We start from the raw sequence: 26,969 nt of genomic DNA on the forward strand, positions 1-26,969 counted from the left end.
GTGCTTTATTAATAGTAGCGGCTAAATTAATCAGATCAACTCCCGATACATAGACGACTAAGTCATCTGCATACTGTAGGTTTACTATATTTGGCCCCAAAATAAGGTTCAATCGTCTTATGTACATAATAAAAATTAAAGGAGACAATATTCCCCCCTGACAAACACCTAGAGAAGAAAGTCGTGGTCCATACAAATGTTTATTAAATTTTACATATACTTTTCTGTCAGTCAAAAAGGATTGCATCCAATTTATTATTTTACCTGGTATCCCTAACATTGATAACTCGTCACAAAGCACGGCAATATTTACACTATTGAAGGCACCTGAGATGTCAAAAAATACAGACAAAAGATATTGATTACTTGCTAAACATTGATGCGCATCAAGCTGTAACTGCGCTATACTCTCCCTAGAAGACCGACCTTTGCGAAAACCAAACTGATTATTAGGCAAAAGACAATTTTGTTCTATAAAGAACTCGAGACGTTGTTTTAGAAGCTGCTCAAATATCTTCCCAACACAAGACGTGAGAGCTATAGGTCTATAAGAGTCAGGTAACATTTTATTTTTGTCTGGCTTTAAAACTGGGATTAAACAGTCTGTTTTCCATTCTGCAGGAATAGTATTCTCCTTCCATAGGCGATTAAGATTATTTAAAAAGATGTTGAGACTGTGGCAATTAAGTTTTTTGAGTAAAATATATGGAATGGTATCAAGACCGAAAGATGTATCTCTTCTAGTAAATAAAGCGGATTTTAGTTCTTGTAAAGAAAAAGGCTCTATCAAATATTTATTACTATCATTAACAACATTTACATAGTTAGTTAACTCATTTGATACAAAGTCAGAAGTATACTTTTGTAGAAAATCTGGAATCCAACTATCATTCAACACACTGTCAGGAATGTAAGTTTTGTTAAATTTGCGCATGTATTTCCAAATTGAAGACAAAGGAGTACAACGATTAAATGAATTGCACAAGCCTATCCAGCTATTTCTTCTTTCACTTTTTAAGATAAGTTTTTTTAAAGCCCGCAATCTCTTAAACTCCACATAATTTTCATCAGTGGAGTTGTTTTTAAAATTAATGTAACCATTTTTAGCATTTAAAACTGCTTCTGTACACCTCTGATTCCACCAAGGCGACCAAGGATATTTAAAAGATTTTTGTGAACAAGAACTAGTAGCATTATTACTATTAGAACTTTTGGAAAACAGACAGCTAGGGATTGACTGCTTGGCAGCAGAAAGTAAAATATTACAAAAGGAATTAAAAGCATCTATTGAAGATAAAGTGTCAAATTTAACATCATCCAAATAAGAAACAACTAAGTTACTATACATATTCCAATTCACCTGCTTATAATTAGGGTGAGTGGGCAAATGTAGATTATTACATAATGTGTTTTGCAAACTAATACTATCACTACTTACTGCCATTTTTATTATTACAGGGAGATGATAACTACTGCCCAGAGGACTGTCAATAACTGACCAGTCGCATAAAAGAGCCAAAGATGGAGTTACCAAAGTCAAGTCAAGAGCATTAGGACGCCAAGATGGAGATCCTATTGTGGTAGCTTGACCATTATTCAGAATAACAAGACCATTCTCATCTATAACCTCTAAAACATCTTTACCTCGAGGCAATGTATCAACACATCCCCACAACATGTGATGAGCATTGAAATCACCTGCAAATATCATTGGCTCTGGAATGGACTTAATTAAACTGTTTAAATTGTTTTTATTAAATGGAGGATTTGAATTGGAAGGACTGTAAAAACTCACAATACTCAGTTCTTTGTTATTAATTTTAATTTTAATGCAAACATTTTGTAGAGCACTATCATAATATGTATTTATGTTAGAAAATGTGATATTATTATGAATAAAAATTGCTACACCATTGTGTTTATTACCACAATCATTCCTTATTGTGTTATAGCCTTTTATTAAAAAATACTGATGTGGTTTTAACCAAGTTTCCGAAATTATAGCAATATGGATATGATTTTCATATAAAAACCTTGTAAAAATAAGCCTATTACTAATAATACTTTGAGCGTTCCACTGCACTATATTCAATGTATCCATAATAACAATTAACTAGGTGTCTTTTTTCTAAAAGTGTTATTCAGAATTTCCTTAATACTATTTGAATTTATAGTTAACTTATCTTTATTTGTACAAATTTGTAAAACTGCTTCAACCAAGAGGTTCATAAATTTGTCAGATTTTATAAGATTGCTCAGGTGTGTGTCAATATACTTTGAGTTTAATTGAGGGAAAGCAGATTCATTGAAGAGATCTGAGTATCTAACACTACGGGACTTCACTTTGTTTTCTTCAATTTTTTGTTTTTTCAGAGGACAGGTAGATGAGATAGCTATGTGATCTCCACCACAGTTGGCACATTTTGTTAAAGTTTTTGGACACATTTTAAAATTGTGATTGTCAGAACATATGGAACAAACTTCATTGTTTCTACAAAATTTAGCAATATGGCCAAATTTCATACAGCGTAGACACTGTTTAATAGGGGGTACATATACATTAACCTCATGCCTCCAGTGATCAAGTGTTACATACTCAGGTAACAATGTTGATGCAAATGTGACTGCAACAGTTTGCGTTGGAACAAAGGAGACAACACCCTGTGGGTCCTTTACTCGCCGCATGAACCTTCTCACAGCAATAACTTTTTTACTCGATGCAATTAATTGATGAATTTTTTTGTTGGAGTAATCAGTGGGAACAGAAGTAAGAACTCCAGTGACCTCCGTTTCAGAAGCCGGAATTGAGGCAACCATCTCCAACTCGCTAAGTAACTTTTCATTTTTTAAAAATACATTCGCATTGTTAGGCAGGTCAAAGGTAACACCAACTTTAAAAGCATTAACGGACCTCAGGTGCAACACACCCGATACGCAATGCCTCCTGATTCCATTTGACAGACCCAACCTGTCCTTGTCTGATATTTTGACTTCACCCTGCTTGCGATTGAGAAATACAATAAATTCCTTCTTATTTGAATTTTCGTCGTATAACCTGTAATAATTTGTCGCTCTATAAGGGGTATACTTCTCTTTATCCTTTCTTCTTACAATGAGACGTTCAGTCACCTCCGCGTCAGATACCGAGGATTCGGATAGGGGAAGTTCGTCTGCTGGTTCTGCGTCGCTCTGGCCGTTCTTCGGCCTTTTACCTGTACGCTTCCCCATGGCGATGGGGAAGCGCACTTAACAATTTATATATACAAAAATCGAATATTTATAAACCAGGATAAACAATTTACAAGTATGAAAAATATATGCACTATGAACAATAATTTAAACAAATTTTTTTTGTATAAGCGCGCCTTCCTTCGTTCACTCGTTCCCGCCAAAAAAAAAAAAAAAAAACAAAAAAACCAAAAAAAAAGAAAAGAAAACAAAAAAAACAAAAAAAAAAACACATGACATTGATACCTCGCTCGATCTTGACACTTGACACTTGACAGTCGCCTTGCGAGGGCAGTAGCGATAGTAGAGTTGGCATAGTCGTTAAAATAATTATTGTTAACCTTAGTATAACACTGTTAAAAATTAAAAGTAACTACAGCGTTATATTTTACTGCGTGGTTTTTATTACCATTTGTTAAATTTAACTGCTTGTTTGCTAGCATTAATATAATATTTATGCTAGCAACAATAAACAGCAATGATCTTCATAGGGTTTTTCTCCTGTTAATGGATCGATTGCTGGGATATGGCCATAGGAATCTTTAGCTAACCTAGCTACAACGTGTTGAATACTAAATTAATAGTTGGTTATATATTATACGTGTAAATCATGGGTATTTGTGCGTGCGTTAATCCCGGTGCTATTGATTAAAGTTAAAGTGCTATTTTATTACAGTATTGTGTATAGTGACACTTTTATAAAATATTTAGTATTTCCAATTCGAACACTCTTTCTATTATATTTCGAGAGTATTACTAGGAGATGTCCGTTTTTAATGTTACTGATCACAGATCACACTTAACTTAAATAGTTATCACTAACATTGAAGTTAAATTTGTTCCTTTAAAGCATTTAGTATTAAAATGTTTGTTGTCATTTTGTGGGTAATAGTAATTTTCTTTCTGGGTAACATTTTATATTAACTGTAACAAACAAAATGGAAGTAACGTTTCACTGGTCATCACGATGCGACTGCCTATATTTTAAGTTATCTGGTATCATTTACTAAAATAAATTAGTTTAATTGTTGCTGTAATTATTTAAGATATCAGTAATTACGTTTTGATAAATGAATTACAAAGTTACCAGTAAAAATTACAGTTATAAAGTGGAACATAAATTTAATACAGTAACGCTTTCAGAGCTACAAGGCCAATAACTTTTAAGCGATATTTCTGACGAACTCTTCGAATTTGCGGAATGAATGGAAACTGTGCCAAGAAAAAAATTCTGTTTAAATTAGTGAATATTTTTGCCAACCTTTTCAATATAGCGTTTACAAAGTGTTATACCGCCCATGATATAAATTGTAGGACACCAATTTATTGCTCGAAAATATGAAAATTTTATGGTAGTACCCACATCTTTTGTTATATTTTTATATTTCACATATATATGTATATGTTCCAACCCTAGGGAGGGCTTCACACTGTAGGGCATGCGAAAATAAGGGGGGTCTGAGCTAAGTTTTATTATAATTTCAATTTTGGTTTAAATATTAGAGCTATTTGTAACTATCTTGTAAGTAAAACAAGGGTTAAAAGTGATTGGACAAGCCAAACACATATATGGGGATATATTTAAATTTAATAAAATAAACAAAAATGATTGTGTGGTTTTATAAAACCACGGTAAAACTGAAACTTTTTTTTCACATTCTATAATTTTTTGGAATAATAATCCATTGTTGGTAAAAAAAACGCTTTATCAACCTTAATTTTATGCTTGGAAAATTGGAATTATAATGGGAAATAATAAAAGTAACAACATTTACATTAGACAAGAAAAAAACAAACAAAATAGAGTGGAGAACTAGCACAAATTAGTAATAGTCGATACACTACACGGTCAACTGCTGCGAACTATAGGCGCCGCCCGACCATCACGCAACATGCAACACACAGACGAAAAATTTTGAGACGATGTAATAAAAGTTTCACTTTAATAAAAAAAACGATTCAACGCCGTTAAAGAAGTATTCACTTCAGAAATTAGGTACAAAAATGGATAAATTACTATTGAATACCCAACCTTCGCAGCATAGTGAATGCCTACTACCTATGTAGTACTACCTACGAATTACTATGCATGAATTAATATTATATCAATGCAAATATAAAGCCCACAAAAATTAACAAGCTGCACGAGGTAAAAGATACGAGTTGATGTATATGTACAATTGTTTAATCCAAGTTTGCGCTTTAATGCTGGCCTGAGCTTATAGATTACAGAAGTGCCCTTAAAATTCATCAAATTCCCATAAACGTAGGGATGAATTGATGAACTCGGTGAAGGTGTTTTATTATACCTTACTCTCCATCTCTTCTATCTATACAGTCTGTGGTTATAAACTTCATGTAACATTCTGTTGGCCTAAAGGTCTAGATACCAGGCCGTAAAGTCCAAAAAAAAATGTAACATTCTGTCATTGTCGTCATTCATAATTTGACATTTTTGTCGATATGAAATGCGCCTTCAAACCCAAAAGTCAAAACATTGGATTGATGGAGTGACGAATACAAATTCTTGTTTAGTGTGTAAAATTTAAAATATATAAATTATTATCCACGCACAATGGAAGACCCGACATCATCCGATGTTGATTCCGGCAAACTCCACCCCGTTGAAGAAGCCCAGCTCGATGTGGTATTAAAACATTATCTAAAATTATACTTTTGTCGCAATAGCGTCACTGATTACACCGTTCTTATAGGACCGGCGTTTGTTTGGTGGTCTGGAGTTTCAAGTGTCTGAAGTTGTGGGTAGATTAGAAGCTGTCGTTAACGCGCAGGATAGTCCTGAAGATGAGCCGGAGAACCGGAAATTCAGTACCAACTCCTTCGAGCCGGAAGAAACCCCAATGGACGAAATTTTGAAAGTTCTGGAGGACATGGTTGTGAAAACCGACCCAAGCTGTGATAGTTCAGATCCACCTTTATTGCCGACTGATCCAATAACCCGTGCTGCTATACTATCGCACAGTATAATGGCATTGTTTGGGAGACTGGAAAGAAGTCATGCTGCTAGGCTTGGAGCACATATCGCAAGTGAATCAACACTGTGGCTCTCACACATGTTTAAGTGAGTAGTATAATATATTTATTTAGATACAACTCTCTGGTTAGTGTAATAAACAACATAAATAATGATCTAGAACTAATTATCAAATGCTACATACTGAATTACCCACCTTGCTATTACCAAATGTTTTGGAGATGACACTATCCCCCTTATTCATAATAGTGTGCTAAGTTAAAGCATTGCTAATTCACACTCTGTCTTCTTCTATTGACCTAAGTCAGAATGAAGAAAAACACTCCTTAGCGGCTGTTTTAAGTTAGCGGACCATTATGAATAAGGGGGTATATATTTACACACCAATTACTTTGTATGTATTTTCCTAGTGCAGCTAGCTGAACTCAGTCATTATATATATATTTTTTAAGGTTGTAACACTAATCTGTTGATAAATTGTGTCCCGTAACTGTGATCAGGTGCACAGTTACTAGCATGCTAAATCACAAACTGATATGTGTTTTACCCAGCGACATGTATATTTTTTCACAAGACACACACACAGTTCAGCAATATTGTATCATTCTGGGGGTACCTAATATTTTAAAAGATATATATATATATATATATCATTTCTTTTTTGAAGTGGAGGACACCATCCACATTCTCCTATTACACCAGAGGAGTAACTAGAGTGTTCCTGGCCTTGTAGGAAGATGTTCACATTACTCTGTATCATCTTGGAGACACTGAGCTGGAGGGTCATTACATAGTTTGGTAGTTTCGTAGTTTGGTACAGCTTACCAAATCACCTTGTAACCATAATTTATGAATGATGCGGGACTGGAACCTGCAACCTCTTGGGTACCATCTGAGCTCTCTTCCAACTTACCCAACTGTTCAAGTCACGTTTGGTTCATAAATCTTGGTATGTTCAGTCCAACTATCAGGTTGTGGCTTCATATACAGGATCTACTTTACAGTTGATAACCTGCTCAATCCCAATAATTGCATATTAGGAAATTGACAAGAGATGTCACTCACCCGAATCTAAACTAAAATTAAGATTAATTACTTAAATTAAAATTGTAAGCAAAATTTATGAACGATGTGGGAATCGAAGCTGTGTCCTTAGCTTACTAGAGAAAGCACAAGCTTTCTCGATAGCTTTGTAGGTAATGATGGTTAAAAATCAAATGAAAAGAAATGTAATTGAGCCCTACTAATCAAATAAAAACTAATATACTTATAAATTTCCTATGATGTTCAAATGCCATTATCAATGCTATCATGATATACTGATAATTGTAAATGCTTTTGTTGTTGTAAAAGGATTACAATGTTTGCTATCACATTGGTTTAGTGTTGTTGTAAAACTGTGATAAAGTCTTTTAATTAACGCCTTATCAGTGTATTGAAACTTATAAATTAATTGGAAAACTTCACTATATTTTTTAATTATTTTGCGATGTTTACTAAATTAATTGCTTAAATCATAAAACCTACAGTAAATTTTTTTTGATCATCTATACCCTTTTTTAAAGTTAAAAAATACCAGTAGTTGGTACTTGTTATTAAAAAAACCGGCCAAGTGTGGGCGGAGTCGCGCATGAAGGGTTCCGTACCATTATGTATCTATAAAAATCATGTTTGTTGTATGTGAGCCGCAATATATATTTATTTTAATCTGTATTTGTTTTTATAGTGGCAACAGGAATACATCACCTGTGCCAATCAACGAATTAATTAATTAATTTATAAAAATGATGTTTATTGTATGGGAGACCAGGCGAGCTGTTTTCACATCTGTCAACTGTCTGATCTTTTTAAGGGCAAAAGCGGCACAACTGACTGTGACCAGATACGCTCATTTGACCTTCTTTTCCATAAAATAAAACTGCAAAAGAACAGAACAGAAGAAGAGTTCTGGGATAGGGTACTGTTTTTTTTTTTATGGAATAGTAATAATAATAATAATTGTAGTACGAGGAAGAAAGCTCTTTGAAAACTGTTGTCTGATGAAGATAGTTAAACTAAGATATCTCTGTGTGGTGAAGGTGATGATTGGGGTGATGAAGGAGGTGATTTCTTCAAACATTCTCTGCATTTAAGAAATCACCCCCTATGGTGGGAGCTCCGTTATGTTTTTGGGCAAGCATAAAGTTGTTTGAACGTACGGAAAATTAATTTTCCATAATTATCATTTATCCAATCAAATCAATTAAATCCATATTTGGCGAATCAACATCTCCTGAGGATGCCTCGTGTAGAGATACACTTAACTCAATAAGAATGGCAACATTTGAGTGAACATATGGAACTCCATAACTAACATTTATGACTAAGTAGTCTTTATACAAAATGGCACATTGAATCAACATAGCTACAGAAAACGAAGCTTTAATTCTTCATGTTCAACCCGCATGACAAGTCCTGGAGACTATAGAAGACAATTGTCGTGCTCACCGGTCTGTCAACACGGAAGCACATATGCTAGAAATCGGGTTTCGTCGATTGGATTGGCGAACTTGAAGTCCCGACTTCAATTCAATGCTGGCAGTGCAGCCAGCTCCGCAAAACATCCGAGATTAGTCCAAAAGATCCGAGAGATAGTCAATATCATTCTACAAGAAACCATAAGATGTATCCTTGTGAGCATGCATGAAAGGAATGTGAACAGAAATCTGACAGTGGGCCGTCGCCTTTGATGGTCGAAAAGCTGACAATGTATACTGACACTTCGCAGGACATAGGGTTGTCACTAGTTTTTTTAATAATTATTTAAAATAAATGCTATTTAGTCATTTATTGGAGTTCTTTATAGCAACGAATACAAAATGGCATCGCATGGAAACAAATAAAAAAAAAATCTAGGAAGTGCATAATATCAGTGTTAGGAATTTACCTTGAACCTAACGTTTGCTGAGAACTTTTTGCGGAACGCGCTGCTGCCTCGTTTGTTATCGTTCTGTTCGTTCCTCGTTTGTTATTCACATTAATTTAATTGTTCATATCTATTGTATTTGTAAAAAAATTGTTGGCAGTTTTCACAAATAAAGATTATATTAAATAGACTTAGTTTAATTAATTTTTAATTTCATTTATAGATTATTATTATTAAATAGATCTTTACATGTGTTATATTATGTAAGGCCTTTGTCTAACACTGGACACCTTCCGACTGAATTGATGGTGATATAATATTATAATGTAAATAATAAACAAATTTCCAAATCACCTTTTTTTTTACTAATCACAAATGGGAAACGGGAAATAATTACGGTTTCTAGATTTACTGGATATGAATTTTCAGTTATTGACCTTAATTATATTATTTAAAAAATTCTAATCGAAATACATAACAAAAAAAAACTATATTGGAAAGCATGCACATTTTTTTGATTATTCTGTTAGACAGTTTTGTGTTTCCTTAACAACTACAAATTCATAAATAGCTTATATTGCGAAAATATATGTGTGGTGGAGGTTTTTGAACGCAACCCGTCGTCACGTCTTTTTTTAATGAAAATAAGGGACGAGACGAGCAGGACGTTCAGCTGATGGTAATTGATACGCCCTGATTATTGAAAAATTCTGAGCGGCACTACAACTGCGCTTGTCACCTAGAGACATAAGATATCAAGTCTCATTTGCCCAGTTATTTCACTAGCTTCGGCGCTCATCAGACCGAAACACAGTAATGCTCACATTACTGCTTAACGGCAGAAAAAGGCCCGTTGTGGTACCCATAATCTACCCGTCATCCTGGACAAAGGAGCCTCCCACTGGTAAAACCTTCAACATTTGTAGAGTTACCCTGCAGATTAGCGCTGATGTAAAGGCGATACTCTGCAACGAATTTGAACACAGATATGATTTCAGATTATCAGACTACAACGCGTTCTATCACCAGGAGCACTTCGAGGGCATGGTGCGCGTGACGAGGATGTTAATAAACCATAGATACCCTCGCTATGTCGAAGATGGTGGTAAGAGTTACTGAGTATTAAATTTAAATGGTTAGACAAGTCCACATAATCCTATTAATATTATAAATGTGAAAGTTTGTATGTCTGGATGTATGTTTGAACTTCTTAAACGCAAAAACAACTGATTGGATTTTGATGAAACTTTAAAATAATATAGCTTACACACCAGAATAACACATATGCTATTTATTATTTATAAAACTATCGCGTGAATTATACTCTATATGGCAAACTAACGTTTGCCGGGTCAGCTAGTATGTTATAATGCTAGACGCACAGTGAGGAGACGTCATCTTGGAAAGGATGACAGGAGATGTCATCTTGGAAGCGATGACAAGCAGTGGTCGGTGAGTCTATATAAGCTCGTGCGCTTCATTTAAAAATAATGTGTGTACTAGTGTAAAGGGTACCCCTGTCCGTTGTCAAACCATTATTGTAATTTAGTTTGGTATCTCTTCAAATTATTAATTAACGCTAGTCACGTTTATTTTCGTAACTGATTTTGTTAAAAATACTTCTAAAAATATAAATGTGTAGTCATTCTTTTGTTTTTGCATTTCAACTTCACCTCAGTTGCTTCAAAATATAATGAAGCATAGATAGAAAGCTATGGAACGAAATAGAAAGAGTATGTGAACCGAGCCGAGCGAAAGTCAGATAATAAAAACCTTTTCATTTAATGTGAACAATCTTTTGATATCATCTTCTGTCTTCACAATGCGTGCGAAGGTGTAATTAAACTTATTGGTGTAAGATCATTGATGCTGAAGACTTATTCAACTCCATGGGCTTAATAAACTTTTTAAAATTATTATGGTAAGCATAGACTATAGAATATAGTATCGTATATAGACAATCTGACAGCCAGATGATTAGTAACCAATTTTGATTGTCAATTTGTGCGTTAGCTATTGGTATTATGTTTAGAAAGCTAATGCCAAGAGTGGCTGATTGCTTACGAGTTGTCAATCAAAGTCGGTTACAGTTACAATAGATTCGCTTACTCTTTCTATCTTGCTGTATCTCCGTTAGAGATGTTCTTCCCTCTAGCAAGCTTTATTTGTCGATATGCTATATGAAGTGTATGAAGGTAAGGATATAAGGACTCTATAAATAGAGCTTTTCATTACGGTATAATTTTTAGATGTGGTTTATGGTTGGTAAGACTTCAAACGATTTGAAATTTCTAAATGTACTAGTTTTTAACGGTGTCTTCATTGTGTATGATTCTAGCTCTGGCGTTCACCAACCACCTCCCATCAATATACAGCTGCATGGCAAGTCCGATGCTGGTCATTCAACACCTGTGCCGACAGCTGGCGCTTCCTCTCTCCTGCGTAAGACCTGTGCCTGCCGACCCCTCAGGTTTCTGTTTTCTTTATTGTGTTATGCTATGAAAAATGAAAAAATATTTATTTCTGTAACAAAAATGATATAAACATAATAGTGGATGTGACCTTCTATTAAGTGCGAAACACCCATGCTATATACATATGATGATAGAAAAATGGGATGTTCAACCTGTAAGACGCAGTGCAATTAGTTGAGTTGAAAGTTGTTTAAACTAAACACTCCCAAAGTATTTTAACCCAAAAGTAAAATGACTGAATAAAGTTGCGATCATTGTGCCGTACAGGATAGGTATATGAACACACATCTGATCGTCCAAAAACTACATCTGATTTGAACAACCAATAATTATTCCAAAAGAGATTCTTTCTAGAGTTGTGTGTGAAAAAAATTAAAAACATCCAATGTTCAATTAAGAAGACGCGAACTGTGTCTATACTATAAATTAAAACCCAAACTTAGAAAACCTGAAATAGAACATTTGGTTAATTGCTCAAACCATAATCTACACCAAGTTTCACATCCATCAACTTGGATAATAAATGTCTACTCATGTAAACTTCAGTCGCTTGTGACCATCCAGTCTGAATGCTCGAGAAACATCTGACTAAATTAATATTAATAATTATCTGCTTTGATTGATTAGGTATTACAATTCATTGAAGTAATACATGTGTTATAACCCATTTCAAAAGTAGTTTAGGAACACAAAATCTAATACATTGTTTCAGGTCGAGGTATGGATCTTGCTGCTTTAGAGAAGTTCTGCGAAGAAGACCTCTCCAATAATCGAATACCACTCCTAGTGATTGGGGAGGTGGGTGCGCCTCCGCTGGGCACCACTGCGCCGCTGGTCTCTCTTGCCAGGATATGCAAGAAGAATAACATATATTTATATTTGAGAGGGCATGCATTGGCTTTGCCTGCCGCTTTGGGTAATAGCGATCAGGTATATTTCGTACCGCCATTTTGTTATTAAACCAAAACAATTTGTGTACCGTTTAAATTTTAATCAATTCTCTATGTTTTCAAACACGTGCCTCAAACATGTTCACACGCGGTAGAAATGAATCTTTTTGCAAACTAAATGATAATTTATTAATCGTCACACAGTAATTTAAACATTATATTCGAACAAACACTCATACTACTTACATTCACTAACACCACACAACCTACTCACCGTTTCAGTTACTCAATATGGATACGATTTCTTCTTTTCTTTCTATTTAATTCTTTCTTGGAAGTTTTTCTTTATTTTTATACAGTATGTTTCGTTTTTGTCTTAAACTACATTATTTGTCACATACCATTGAACTATTATTAGTATTCCTTTTAATTGGCGAATCTATTCTGTTTTATTTTTAATATACTCTTTACATTTTTAGCTAAAGGAAACGTGATTAAATAAATAAAAATAGATTTCTTAATTTTACACTAATATAAATAATATTTTTATAATTTACATGGCTCTCATTCCAAAGCTTGGAAATACATGGAAATACATTCCTTTAAAACAGTGCTGTGAAGGAAGCCACACACTCATCGTTACAATCACATTTGAGTTTGTAGCGTACAGTGCGAATTGGATAGTCGAAGAGCACAAAATATGTACAGTGCTCCCAAATTAATAATGCGCATACAGATCTTCGCTAATGGGCGTATTCCCGGAAACACCCGATTCATTCAATCGTAAGAGCCCTAAACAATGCACTTGCATTTTGCACCTTGTGCGAAAGAAATAGGAGTCAAATCATGTGTTCACAATACGAAAACAAATCGGGCGGTCGGCTGTGGTAGCCGGTCAGTCAGTCGTCTTTAAGTATTGGTGCCGACGACTGCACGTGTTCAGTCTATGTGGAATTATATAGAGCTCCTATTACACACCCCTCTTGTTATTATTATTGTAATATAATTCTACTAAATTATGCAAAAGTAATGCATTTTACCACTATATAGATATCGTCTGCCGACTGTCGGGAAATACGACCGTTGCCGAAAAGTGGCGAAGATCTGTATGCACATTATTAATTTGGGAGCACTGTAGAGAACTTTCAAATTCCTATTTTGTTTTATAACCATAGTAATTACTTGAATACATATTGTTTCAGAAATTTACCATAGCAGATGCACTCACATTAACTCCGGGACTTTGGTTTGGTGTTCCGGGTCTTCCAACTGTTGTATCCTTTTATATTTTGCTGCCTGCTTTACCAGTTTATTTTTTTAGATAGGGAATAACGAGCACTCACCTATTAATAAGTGATCACTGTCACTATCATCAATACATCCAGATGGTGAGGATGGATAAAAATCATGAATTGCTCGGCAAGTAACTTATGCTACCTAAGCTTTAATAAATGGGGTTTAAGTGTGTGTCTTTTTTGACATTTTGTTATTATTTTTGATCGATCAAAGTGGATATTTTGATTATCTTGTGGCTTCGATATTGGAGATTGAGTTTTAAAAAAGATTGCTCTTATTTTTATTATCTATGTATATAAAAATGAATTGCTCTTCGTTAGTATCGGTAAAACTCGAGAACGGCTGGACCGATTTGGCAAATTTAGGTCTTGAATTATTTGTGGAAGTCCAGAGAAGGTTTAAAAGGTGAATAAATAGGAAAATGCTGCTAAATTAAATAAAAACAACAAATTTGTTTTTCCTTTGATGTGTCCATACATAATTTCTATGAGAGAATGTATTGACGCACGGTTTGACAGTTCTGCTGTGAAACAATTTCATTACGACAGCAGTGTGCATATTTTACGAAGTAATTTTTGATGTTATGATATATTATTGACAAATTCATATAAAACATTATTTTATTTATTATATACAGAACAACGTCTGTCGGGTCAGCTAGTATTTTATAAAAATCATAAAAATTTCTTAATACTGTACAGACTTTCTATAGATTACCAGAAGCTGTCACATGGCATGATCACAGCACTCAAGCGGTAAGTATTAATGCTATAATTTTGGCACAGCACTGGCCCCCTAATGATAGATGAGTTCCAATATCTCGTGTTATACATGCATGTCGGTTCTCTTTATGACCCCACTCCATTTTAATATCGCAAAATATTGTACAATGTATTGGCGGCAAAATGAGAAAACTCAATGAACAATCATATAAAAATGACAGATTCCAAATTCAAATGTAATATTTTGTTTATTTTTAATTGTAACAGTATTTATAATGTAAGTAAAATGTTACTAAACCATGACACTAATGCTATAAACAATTATAAAAAATAAAAATAAATGAATTTACTAATTACTTACTAAACTTAATTTAAGCTCATTAAATGATAAGGATAACCTGTTGTTTATAAAAGTTAAAAATTGAAAACTATCAATATTATGATCTAATTTAAATATTTATTATAGTTTATGCATATGTGTTGAAGTTTAGAGTTTAAATCGTAGATCTTTCTGTTAAATTTAATAAAAATGAATAAGTACCTATTCGACAAAAAATTTAGGCATTGTGGCCAATATTTTGCAGAAGATCTGTAAAGTCTATAAGGTTGTTTGTGAGTTTGTAAAGAATAATCAAGTATTAAAAGTAAATAGTTGACAAATGAGAATGCCGATCCTTGTATGAAAACTGGGCTATTCTTTCGTCTTAACCAAATCAGCGGTAAAACATTAGAAATATTCTCAAGATTATGTCTAAATATAAATCAGTGTGATATTAACAGAATATAATAGACGATTACAAGAAAACACTGATCACCGCCCAGTAAAACAAGTTAATCCAAGAAATCACTGGGTTTTCCGAGTTTTCTTTTCCAACGGTTTGCAAACAATGATGAGTTTATGACAATGACAGTAGATACCTAGAGATATACAGTGTTTCTACTTACGATTTCGGTTTTACCCTAGTTTCGACAGTGGTGCCGGGTGACTTTAGAATCATGTCAATATTATTATTAGCTATATGAGTCAACGCTTTAATGGATATAATAGTATTGTAATAATGTTAAATAAACTAATGAATAGCGTTTAAGCCGCGAAGGATATTTCACGATCTGGATGGTGTGTTTTATATTTTCTTAAAATTAAACTATGCGTTACAAGATTAAACAAAACATACATGTATAAATAGTCTGTGGTGTGTTTAGTGGTAGTGTTAGTACTCTGTGGTGTTGCGCGCTGCTGTTTGTCGCAGTTAAAATGTTAGACAACAGCTACGAAAATTAGTTGGAGTAACACGAGGTGCAGATCTAATTGGCATACGATTAAGTTACCGGTGAAAAATATGGGAACCTATCGGTATTGTATGTTTCTATGAATACTGAATATTATTTTTCATCCATGTGCAGTTTTTTTTTGTATTCGACATATTGTATGTAAATATTTAAAAAGTTAGGCGTGTTTCGGTTTTCATTTGATTTTTCCCCTTAAAAAAGTAGTTCATAATAAACTAGTATCATTCCTCGAGTGTTTCGAAACGATAAGTTGCTGTAATAATGTTATGTAATTTTTAAACCCCTGTTCGTATATCATAACTAACATATATATTTGCGAAGTTATAAATTAGAACAAGATTTTTATGCATACTCCGGCATTCTCCTTTGTTTGACAGTCCGGAACGCGGGAAGGAGCGCTCCTGGCGATCTCAGGGCTGTCAAACAGCGCTAACAAGCTGTCTGCTTTGCCGGTGTGGACGTGCGTACGAGCGGGTGGCACGCGGCGGTTGGCCCGCCGCATCGAATACGCGTTCCGTTCTGCCCGCGCGGCTCGCACGCTGCTACACTCTGCACAGCTGCGACTCATTGTAAGTAGATCTCCGCCTCTAGCTAATCAACACTCATTTTTCAGGTTACGTTATTATCGGGATCCCTATTAGTACAAATCCGCTCTCCTGAATCTAATAAACTTTAATAGTTAGATAGCTTTAATTATGATTGAGTATGAATTACCATTGCAGCTATAACAATACGTGGCAGGCTTCTTTGCACAGAATGTCGGATAGATTATGGGTACCACAACGGCGTCTTTCTGCCGTGAAGCAGTAATGTGTAAGCATTGTTGTATTTCGGTCTAAAGGCTGCCGTATCAGGTGAAATTACTGGGCAAATTAGGTTTAATATCTTATGTCTCAAGGTTTCGAGCGCAATTGTAATGCCGCTCAGAGTTTTAGGGTTTTGCAAGAACCCTGAGCTGCATTGCATTGTAATGGGTGGGGCGTATCGTAACCATCAGCTGAACGTCTTGCTCATCTCGTCCCTTATTGTCACAAAAAATAAATAAAAAAAAACAATTAGAACCAAGATGACGATATTAAGCAAATTAAAAATGATTCATTTATAAAACAAATTAAAAAGTACAGTGTTATTATACCTTATACGAGGGTACGGAACCCTTTGTGTACGGGTACCGAATAGAATTTGACCGGTTTATTCTTTAAATAAAATGTGGCATAAGTTTTTAAGCATTAGCAAATTTAAATAAAAAGTGATCAGCCCGCACAACAAGACAGAAAAAGATGTTATGCAAGCAGATTCATCAAATGCTATTAAATAATATAATTCTCAATTTATAAGTCTGTTAGAAAAGAACTAAAGAACAATGGATTTGAACTTTATTGTGCATACTAGTCATAGTATTACCAGTTACAAAGCTTAGCGAAATTAACAAAAAAGATGAACATTATATGTAAAAAAAAATATCAAAAGAACGTCTAATTCAATAGAATAATTTTTGCATAAATAATTAATATCTGGACAACCGAGCCTTGCTCGGATTCTTAAGAATGTACAAAACTTGAACAAAAAAAGTAATAGGACATTCGGATTCGAACCGGAATCTTCTGCATTCCAGATTACCCAATGTCCCATCTGAGCAATTGAGAACTTTACCTTTGTATTCTAATGTTATTGGAGCTCTTTCTTATTAAAACACGGATAAAACTATTTTTTTTTTAAATTGAAACCTACCTAGATCGATTTATTGCTCCCCAAATCCCCGGTATACAAAATTTTATGAAAATCGTTGGAGCCGTTTCCAAGATTCAGATTATATATACAAGAATTGCTCGTTTAAAGGTATAAGATATAGTCTGTCAGAAATTTATTCTAATGTTGTTTTACAGAGCGATAGACCCGGAGGCGATGAACTACCGAACGTAGACATTGTTGTAAGTATAAACATAATTGAATGAAACTTCGACCTGAATGTTTTATGGGAACACTAGATTTGTTTTAGGTAAGAGACGCATAAACTATCTTACGGGTCATTTTATATGCAGGTGAAGCTAATAAAATAAAGCGTATAAAAAATCGGCTGTTGTAGAGACTGCTCACAGAAGTGAAAACTTAGAACTTTTAGTATTAAAATTTGAAATTTCATAAGGTTTAAAAACAAATACTTAAATTACTAATTTCTTATATGCATTGAACTTCACTAAATCCATTCAATTTCACTTATAAGATATGCACAGCACTAATGTTACACAATACGTCAGCTGTATAGCTACAGATATACTGCTATAAGCATTTCGGTGACGCTAACTCACGAGATTTCACCTATCCAAAAAGTGTCTAGCTATATATATATTTTTATATTATTTATTTATCGTCAGTCATGAGCATATCGGTGACGCGAACCGATAAGATTCCTCCCTCCCAAAAAGTCCCCAAAGGGGTCGAAGAAGTTTTCAAAAAAGTTTTTTAAAAAAATTATAAGCGACGCCATTTTAGGTTATTTTCTCTATTGACTTGACTTATGTAATGATGGTGATGTCCAGGAAGCAGTAAGTGCGGCGTCAGCGTGCGTGGTCTTCCAGTTCGCGCCGGCTGGAGTCCAGCGTCCACCACCATACTACGACAAGCTCAACTCGTGGCTCGGACAAGTTCTGCAGCGGGAAACTGATATGGTACAGTATTAATTATTAGTAAATTATTGTAGTGCCGCTCAGAATTGTTGAATCTTTCAAGAATCCTGAGCCGCAATGCATTGTAATGGGCAGGGCGTTTCAATTACTATCAGCTATCGTTACGTATAAGTTGTTTTACCCGATTGTAATATTTTGTTGTAGATAAACATAGAAGTATGCGAGACTGAGGATTATGGTGTTGTGCTACGATACTGCCCCCTGGAGGATTCGACTAGAGTTCTGGACGGTGAAAAACTGGAGGCCTGGGCTTGTGCCCTAGAGGCCCAGCTGCACGTCTTGCACGCGACCGTCAACCTGCGGGAGCCCTTCCAGAAGAAGCTGGCGCAGCACGACTGTCTCAAGTTGGTGCACGTACCGGGCTGGGCAGGTTAGTCAAGTGCGGATTAAATTGTTGGATTCGATCAAAGCTTCAAGATAACAAAACTACAAAACTCATTTTATGCAACCATACCTTACATAAACAAGGTTTGATACATAAGCGGGTAAGAAGAATATTGTACTCCATAGAGTCTCAAATATAAAAAATCTTATAAATTTATTTTGTATTGACTCCAACATGAGACTACATATATCTTTCTCAAGTGCGTTGTATTCTGGTTAGCTTCTCACCAAAGTATACATGAGATGCGGGTATATTTAAGAAATTTATTTAATTTATTTATTTATTTAACCAATAAAGCCCCTATCATTACAGAGTGACCTATTGCGATATAGGCTTGACTTAAATTTAAGTATTTAAATTAATATAAACATAAATCTTAGAGCTACTACTAACAATCTATACCTACTATACTAGATTATTACTATACTAATTACTATTACTAGAACATACAACAACTACTCTAATTTCAAAATCGTTCAGTGAGCAAGCAAACAAGCTTATTATTATTGAAATGATTAACAACTCAGCAAATGTCAACCACTTGAAGGTTTGGGTGGTGTCCGCTACGTGCCGCCGGGATGGGAACACGCGCCCCCTGAGGAGCTCAACTCGTTGAACCAGAAGCTGGTGGACACCTTACGGGCCACGGACGGCGCCTTCTCCTGTGGCGAGGGCGAGGATAAGATGGCTTGTGTCAGGTTTGCTACATGGTTAAGTCTTCGAATTCAAATTATCTTATCCTAATAGTTCTACCCTAAATATAAATAATAAAACTACTATGAGTATGCCTCCAACGATCCTCCAAAGCCTTACATCAAATAAATAATAAATTTTTAAAAATTTATTAAATACAAATAACTAGAGATGTGCCAACTAGTCGATAAAGCCAACTATCCGAGAACTATTGTAGTCGACCACTATTCGGCAAAAAACGCCGAATATCCGGCTTCTCACTTTATATGTATTTGTCAATATTTTTTTTGTGAAAAGAAATAAAAAGGGAGATTTATAATAAATATAAACCTTTTTTGTTTATTAATATTTTTATTTTATAATCAGTCTATACATTTCTAACTGTATGTTTTCTTTGGTAATCAGTTTCCAAATTAAAACTATATTTGTTAAAAAAACATATCTATGAAATTTTTTAAACAAAATTTGTATCAATAAAACTATTTTTTTGACAACAAAAGTTCAAACAGCTTACAAAATTATATTAGTTTTAACGAATATTTTTTTTATTAAACTAACTACTAAAAGCTTTTTTAACGTCGAGCTCTTGTTTTACAAGTGATTTTAAATAATTTAATTTGAATTCGTTTCTTTAATAATTTTATAAGAGATATTATTATTTTCACTGCATGCACTAGTATAAATCACTCACCTTTCTGCACTTTTAATAATAATTATTGATCCAGTTTTATTCTTAAAAATAAGTGAGGTTCATTTTTAAAATTTGCAAAAGACGCGTCCGTACTGTGCGAAGGGCTTACTGCAACTGCTCAAAGTGAACGATTTGTTACTATATTCTTACTGCGAACATATGCTTTAGTTATAGAATTTTGCTTGCTCCTCTAGTATAGTTAGATTCACAAAATGCACAACAAAACAATATAAAACATTATATATTGTGGTCTAAGGTTCTATGGAATTTGACGAAAATTAATTTTCTTTTAAAGATTCGGCATGGTGACAGCGGACACAGACGTGGATGAGCTGCTAGAGCTGGTGATTTCTGCGGGCAAGGATGTGGAGGAGCGTTCCAAGGTGCTCACAGACATGACAGAGGTTTTGAAGAAAGGTACAGTCATATAAACTATGTAACGTGTAAAATTGGATCCAAAAACCCTCCCTCCTCTCTCTAGAACCAATGAATGACTTTAGTGTGCACTTTCATTCACAATTAAACTATAAGAAAAATCGCCAGGAACGAATGTAATTTGATACGGATATTTTATTAGTGATTAATATTTTTAAATGTATGATAGCATTATGTCCCGACTGTTCAAATTTTCTCTCTCTCTTTCTCTTCTGTAAACTGTATATTTTGTTTTAATTTTTGTATTACTCACGCGGGTAAACAAAAGTAGTAGTATCTTGCCGCTCGCTGTTGCGGTTGAAAACGAGCCGTTTGCCAATTTTAAAATTGCGTGCGTGCATTGAGTGCACAAAGTTTACTTGTCATTTGTTTGTTAGTTTGAATTAGGCACACGCAAATGTTGTAATACAAAATATTATATGCAACTCGACCCGAGTTGCACAATATACTATTTTTAATGCCAATAACGAACAAAAAATGATTGTGCAGGTATCGAGGCTGCTCAGGAGGAATTGGAGCGCGAGGCGTGGAACGAGGGTCTGCTGCGACGGGTGCCAGTGGTGGGGCGAGTGGTGTCGTGGTGGGCTCCTCCCCCTCCTCCCGCCGGCCGCCGCCTGCTGCTTACACACGGGACCCTGCAGAGCACCAGGGATCTGTACAGGTACCACTGCACCAGGTGAAACACATGAGTTCGATGAGTAACCATCTTACCTTGGAGGACACCACATTTCATTTCTCTGTGGGAACCTCGCAATGGGAGGCATAGACATAACATTTTTTTTATGACAAGCAGGGACCAAACGAGCAGGCCGTTCAGCTGATGCTTATTGGTACGCCAATGCAGTGCCGCTCTGAATTCTTTAATATCCCCAATAATTCTGAGCGGCACTACAGCTGCGTCACCTTGAGACATAAGATGTTAAGTCTCATTTGCCCAGTAATTTCACTAGCTACGGCGCCCTTCTGACCGAAACACAGTAATGCTTACATATTACTGCTTCACGGCAGAAATAGGCGCTTTTTTGTATCCATAATCAGTGAAAGATAAACGTACAGTAAATAACTAACTCAAAATCGAAAACTGTCTGAAGTAAAATTACCTACGCGTCTAATGGCAGAGTTTCCGTTCGGACGTGTTTCGACCGCGCTTTGAATACAATAGCGTGGCTATAACAAAGTGTTCAGTGAAAAACTGTTCAAATAACAGCATATCCAAACTAACAAAATTATGTACCTGACTTGACGTTTTTTATCAGTTTGATAAATAATTACATTTCAATCTGAACATTACCGCCACGATATAAAGTGATAATTTGAATGAATGTTTTTATGTTATCTATATAAATAAATGTATATACAACACCGCTCGAACACTTTTTGACGACCAACAATTGGGAGACTAGTTGTTTTATTGTATGTCAATGAATAAACACATTATAAGTTGGGCGAACCTATGCTTGCAATGTTCCATATATTGAGGGACTTGGTGTGCAAAATGGCGACAATACGAATAAGTTATGAATCTCATAGTAAAATATATTTCGTTTCAAAATGTTTAGTTTCCGCAGTAAAATAATAATGAAATACAGCATATTAACGCGTTGTTACTCGCCCGTCGTTGCAATTAATAGCCACGTGTGAGGCGATATACTTAACGCGGCTGTCACTTCTAGTACTTTCTTATTTAGATTTAGGTGGTACTGAAATAACTTATGCATATATATGTTATACAAATAAGTAATTGATAAACACAACTTGATGGAGCCACAACCCGAGAGTTCAATAAAAACATACCAAGATTACGGATCATGTGGCATGTGGACAGTTGGTTTAGTTGATAGAGCGCTGGGACCCCTAGAGGCGCGGGTTCGAATCCCGCATCGTCCATAAATTTTAGTTATAAATTTAATATTTTGTATACTTACCCCAGAAGTCACTTAAAAAATAACAAACTGTTTATACATAGTTGTTATAATTTACAGTTGCGCACAAAATAAGGACACAGACGAGGAACCGGCGCGTGCGCACCCCGCCCCCAGTGACTAGAGTGCGGGCGTCAAATACCAGTATTAATACGTAAGCCGTATCATAAGATAGCCAATTATTATTAGTACTACTAAATTGTATGGTGCTGCCGGTGTCATGTCGCCGAGTGGTGAAGTGTACGTGTAGCTTATCATTCCTCTACCCAATAAATATAAACCTACAGATAACGCGCGAGTTGAATGCAGAGTTCAGAAATGCGATAGTGATGTGACCTAATTATAATTGATGACCATAATGAGTGTGTCAATAAATTTAAATAATGCTTAAAGTTTACCATTTAAACCTAATAATAAAATCTCAAATTGTTATTCTGCATTTCTTCAACACACGTGCCCTAAACATTATTCGCCATTTCTCGTGCTTGGCGATGTATAAAAACTTGTTTCTTTTAGAACGGGATCTAATTGACACGAATCAGTCATTATTAAAATCAAAAAATAAATAGCACGGTACGATAACTGACAAGGACGGCACATCACTACACTGCAGGCGCGTGAGGTGAGGCGTGCGGACAGTGGGGGAGATATTCTTTACCCCAGGCCTCGACTGCATTCAACTCGAGCGATAACTGTATAGCATTTTGCTTTATATATACACAAAGCACATTCTTAACTTATTTAAACATTTTACAAATACTTTTTTGATTCTCCATGTTACATGGTCTAGATCTTTGTAGGTCTTCTTTTTCATGTGCCTCTCAGCTCAGCGACTTTTTCGCGGTATTACGCTAAGCGACATAATTTCTTATTCGCTGGCGAACTTCATCCATTCCCGGATGTTATGCAACCAGGACTTTTTTTTGTTTCAGCGCGTCGTTTGCCCTTTGCCCATCATTATAAATTGGAGCAGTTGGTATCCCTCGTGTCTCAAGACGTGGCCGAAATATACACTCTTCTCTTCTTGACGGTCTGCAGTAACTCCCGGCTTGGTTTCAAATAGCTCGAGTTTTCCATTGGAGCCTTTTTCTGAAATGTATATTTGGAAGTAAGGTAGGTATCGATTTGAAATCGCAACAAATGTCAAGTAGGAATCACTACTGACTTTTTCTCATTCAGTCAAAACTCATGTACAGTGTACATGCGGATTGATGTCTTTTGAGGTTTATTTTATGATTTCTTTTTAATTTTATTGGGAAATAAAATTGTATGTCGACTTTGAAAATAAAGATTTAAATCGCTTCTGCATATAGTAATGTTTTATTATTAATATAATTTCATTAAAGATTTCAATTCTCTTATAACAATATGTTGTTATATTTAAAATATCCTACATAATATATATTTTATTAACTCCATCAAATTAAATAGAATACCTCTTTTGAAAATTTTTCAAAGTTAACGTCATAGTGTTTCTGGATACCGAGATGTACAAAATTTATCACTTACATCTACACTTTTGTTATCATTTTTGAAAATGTAAGAGGAATAGTAAATAATTTATTTTAGGGCGTAGAGAGGTGCTTTATATTACTAGATATCGCATCGCACTCCGTTGGAATAACGAACTGTCATAGTACAACATTTCAGTCCGATCTCATAAGTAAGATTGTTTTGAACCCAGATTATAATATGTAAATTTTAATTTCTTAATCCCTATTGTACATAGGAAAAAAAACCTTCTGTTTCATTCATACAAATAACAATTAATCATAATTCAATATTATAATTATTAAGATTTTTATCGTCAAAAGTTCTTATACTGATAGTGTTGTTAGTTATTTTGGGGGTAGGTATTAATATCACGTAATTGTATTTATTCATATAACATTCAAATTAATGTAATACTTATAATATTAAAATATAATGAATATTTAGAATAATAAATAACATACATATGATTAAATATTATTCAAATAAATAATTTTCAGCAGCTCATTGATATAATATAGCTTAACAATTTTATTATTCCATGATATGCACGTAGACATTTGATAAGTATATGGTTTAAACTAAGCATTGTACAGTGTGCAAAATACTGTAGTTAAATAAACGCAATAAACTGAGGCATTAATAATATCTTTATTATTGTGTTTAATTATAATAAATTGGTAGAAAATGTTAATGGTTTGTGTGTTACTTACTCGAAATTTGAAAATGCGCAATTCAAATTATAGTTCAACGGTACTATGAAATTGAAGGTAGGTACTGTACACTTGATCTTTTTCTTAATTTTATTTGCAATTTCAGTATGTAATTAGTTTAATGTTAAATAATCAAGTTACCACAAATATGTATCTAGATTTAGTACAAATGTATATTATTGTAACAATTATAATTGATTTCATCTGAATAACGCGCTTAGCAATAATAAAATTTAATAATTGTATTTTAACACAATCTACATGATTGCGAGAGAATGCTAAGAGTGTTTTATTTCTCGACTTGTCTCTGGTTAATGTTCTAGGCTCCATTTAGTGCTCGACCGTCGGTCAAGTGTAGCTTAAACAATTAAAACTTGATCGCATAAAAATAGATTCATTTTTCTTCGCAATTGTACACGCGTAAACAAGTTTGCCGTCAGTTGAAAACATGGTCAGCGCTCACCGTCCGCGTCGTTCGAGCACTAATACCATCCCTAATGTTTCAATGTCATTTAGACAATATGAGAGGGTGTATATGTTTATTGAAGTCAATCGATGAACGATTAAATCGAAACAATTTCGTAATTTCTATCATAATTTTGTCTTACATATAGTCTGATTTATTTATTAAACTACGTAGGTTGTTTATGATAATAAATAATATTGTACGTTGTCTGTGTTTCATTCCAATCCCGCCATTCATAGCTGTCAGATCTGCAATAGGCAATCAAAAAATGTTATTCCTGGGAACAACGCGACACTCCAGTCATTTTTATTATACCTACCTACTTACAACATAAGATGTCGTCGTGTGGCATAAAACTATCTAATCGTTTATTATATATTTAATGACATGAAAAATTATAGCTTTAGATTAAGGATTGGTCTCCGCTGCGCTCCAACTAGATACCTCTCTACCTAAGAACAAAACCTTTTTTATAACGGCAACTATTAGATGCTTGTGTGCGTGGTATCTTCACACACTGCAATATGTATGCCTACTCAAATTATTAATTTTATCATTTTTGTAAGGACATTTATGTAGTATAATAGGTTACCATACCATACTCTTTTAATGATAGCACACCTTGGGAATCGAGCGAATTTAATATAATTAATTTTGTATTGTAACGATTTTTTTTAAATGCCCGTTGAGTTCCTTACGGCCGTTACCGGTCTGAGGATTATATTTTCGAGTGGGTGGTAGCTTTTTACGTTCAATAAGTGACTTAGAATCCTATTTTAAGTAATAATATAGGAATTTTATTAAGAAATCGATTGCACGAAGTCCAGCCATTTTCATTTCACCTACGACGAATTATTGCTCTATCTACGGCGCAATATGTAGGTAAATAGTTTTAAGGTTTACACGTAATTATATGATCTAGGATAGTTATCGTGAATTATGGTACTTATTACCCACGAGTTCTCAGTATGATTTTCTATATTAGTTTGTGTAGACGTGACCATTTTCGGAAACCTGCATACCTGATTATTTCAGTGTTTCTAACTTTGCAGTAATTCTCTTTTTCAAATCGGGGTTCTAGAACTGCTCAGAGTAGCATTGAGGATACTTTCAGGCCTCATGTCTAATTTCAAATCGAATGGATCCTGGGTTTGTGTTCATGCAAGGCAATACCTATGCACACACCGTCAGTATAGTCAGCCGGTACTGAAAAACACATTAAATTAAATTGTTGTTAGCCTAAAGTAGGGTAAGCTCTTATAGTATTGGCCTTTTACACGCATTTTTTCTATAATTAAAAACACAGCTAAGTACTATACACCCCTAATGAATTGATGAACTAATTTTTATGTTGTCTATCTTGTTATAAAAAATTCTGTTTTGAGAGATATCCCTGGCCGATAATATTTTGTCTGGGATATATATCAGTATGGGTAATGGTGCTTTAAAACAGACGTTAATCCGATCGAAGTGAGATCAATTGAAACTTAAGTTTATAGAGTTAAAATTTGTTTATCTTTTCTTTATTTTTTTGATACTATCCCCTTCTACAAAGGATTCTCTGAACCCGAGCACTCAATGAAATAACGTATGAATTCGTATCATGCAAAATGCCGGGGTCGATACTAGGGAGAGTTACCCCAGATACTTACTGATTTATGGTCTAGAAGCGATATCGAAGTAATG

The 26,969-nt window shown here is 34.5% G+C and overlaps 1 protein-coding gene and 1 long non-coding RNA gene across 2 annotated transcripts; both read left to right on the forward strand.

The window, feature by feature from the left end:
* The first annotated feature begins 329 nt into the window (after positions 1 to 329).
* On the forward strand, positions 330 to 1,907 carry LOC126979187 (uncharacterized). Its single transcript, XR_007732764.1, has 3 exons — positions 330 to 558; positions 1,108 to 1,375; positions 1,459 to 1,907. It is a non-coding gene; the product is annotated as an uncharacterized LOC126979187 (long non-coding RNA).
* A 3,820-nt stretch (positions 1,908 to 5,727) lies between these two features.
* On the forward strand, positions 5,728 to 25,489 carry LOC126979141 (pyridoxal-dependent decarboxylase domain-containing protein 1). The gene is made up of 16 exons (XM_050828373.1): positions 5,728 to 5,875; positions 5,943 to 6,310; positions 10,127 to 10,233; positions 11,467 to 11,598; positions 12,315 to 12,532; positions 13,695 to 13,766; positions 14,490 to 14,543; positions 16,178 to 16,369; positions 17,687 to 17,731; positions 18,341 to 18,469; positions 18,632 to 18,857; positions 19,420 to 19,570; positions 20,552 to 20,673; positions 21,181 to 21,352; positions 22,674 to 22,767; positions 23,546 to 25,489. The coding sequence occupies exons 1-15, from the start codon at positions 5,804 to 5,806 to the stop codon at positions 22,735 to 22,737; spliced, it is 2,124 nt and encodes a 707-aa protein (XP_050684330.1). The 5' UTR covers positions 5,728 to 5,803; the 3' UTR covers positions 22,738 to 22,767; positions 23,546 to 25,489.
* The last annotated feature ends 1,480 nt before the right edge of the window (positions 25,490 to 26,969 follow it).

The sequence above is a fragment of the Leptidea sinapis genome, chromosome Z, assembly GCF_905404315.1.
Source record: "Leptidea sinapis chromosome Z, ilLepSina1.1, whole genome shotgun sequence".
Classification (NCBI taxonomy): Eukaryota; Metazoa; Arthropoda; class Insecta; order Lepidoptera; family Pieridae; genus Leptidea; species Leptidea sinapis.

Coding starts and splice junctions, on each gene's coding strand:
- LOC126979141 (XM_050828373.1), top strand. CDS start 5,804: ATGGAAGACCCGACATCATCCGATGTTGATTCCGGCAAACTCCACCCC. Junction 11,599..12,314: donor TGTGCCTGCCGACCCCTCAG/GTTTCTGTTTTC, acceptor ACATTGTTTCAG/GTCGAGGTATGGATCTTGCT. Junction 14,544..16,177: donor ATGATCACAGCACTCAAGCG/GTAAGTATTAAT, acceptor TTTGTTTGACAG/TCCGGAACGCGGGAAGGAGC.